Source organism: Penaeus monodon, chromosome 23 (genome assembly GCF_015228065.2).
Source record: "Penaeus monodon isolate SGIC_2016 chromosome 23, NSTDA_Pmon_1, whole genome shotgun sequence".
Classification (NCBI taxonomy): Eukaryota; Metazoa; Arthropoda; class Malacostraca; order Decapoda; family Penaeidae; genus Penaeus; species Penaeus monodon.
Genome location: NC_051408.1, coordinates 21520662 through 21521215, shown reverse-complemented (window position 1 = coordinate 21521215; position 554 = coordinate 21520662). Strand labels below are relative to the sequence as shown.

General features: G+C 45.8%; 1 protein-coding gene across 1 annotated transcript in view; it reads left to right on the top strand.

Annotated features, from left to right (window-relative positions):
- Positions 1-554, top strand: part of LOC119587890 (decaprenyl-diphosphate synthase subunit 1-like) — a gene marked incomplete at its 5' end in the record, with an annotated part of 6611 nt that overhangs the window by 4520 nt on the left and 1537 nt on the right. The window contains 2 exon segments of the mRNA XM_037936598.1: positions 31-120; positions 337-468. Coding sequence (XP_037792526.1) covers positions 31-120; positions 337-468 — 222 coding nt within the window.

The window sequence follows — 554 nt, the reverse complement described above, 5'->3', positions numbered from 1 at the left end:
AAAGAAGGTTGCTGCTACATTGTATTTCAGGCCGTGATGGCTGGGGACTACATCCTGTCTGTCGCCTCCGCGATGCTGGCCAGGATCCGCAACGAGGAGGTCATCGTAATACTGTCTCAGGTCAGTGTTTTTTTTCAGTCGTCTAATCTGTTTCGCTGCCGATTCTCCACGCTCTTTACTTTCATTCCTTATACTCTTACTGCCATTTCTCCCATACCATTGGTGCACTACTTATGAAGAGCACATTTGCAAATGTAATATTTTCTAAAGATTGTCATATTTTTACACATTCTTTCACCACTGATGTAACAACCCGAACGTGTATGTGCTTTCCAGGTGCTTAGCGACCTGGTCCAGGGGGAGTTCATGCAGTTGGGCTCGAAAGAGAACGAGAACGAGAGATTTGCGCATTACCTCAAGAAGAGCTTCAAGAAAACGGCGTCACTCTTGGCGTACTCCTGCAAAGCGGTAAATATCACTACAATCTCAGAACAGTGTATCTGCATAAGACCCTAAAGGCGAGCAGTCCGGTATTGAAGTAATGGATGGAGGAG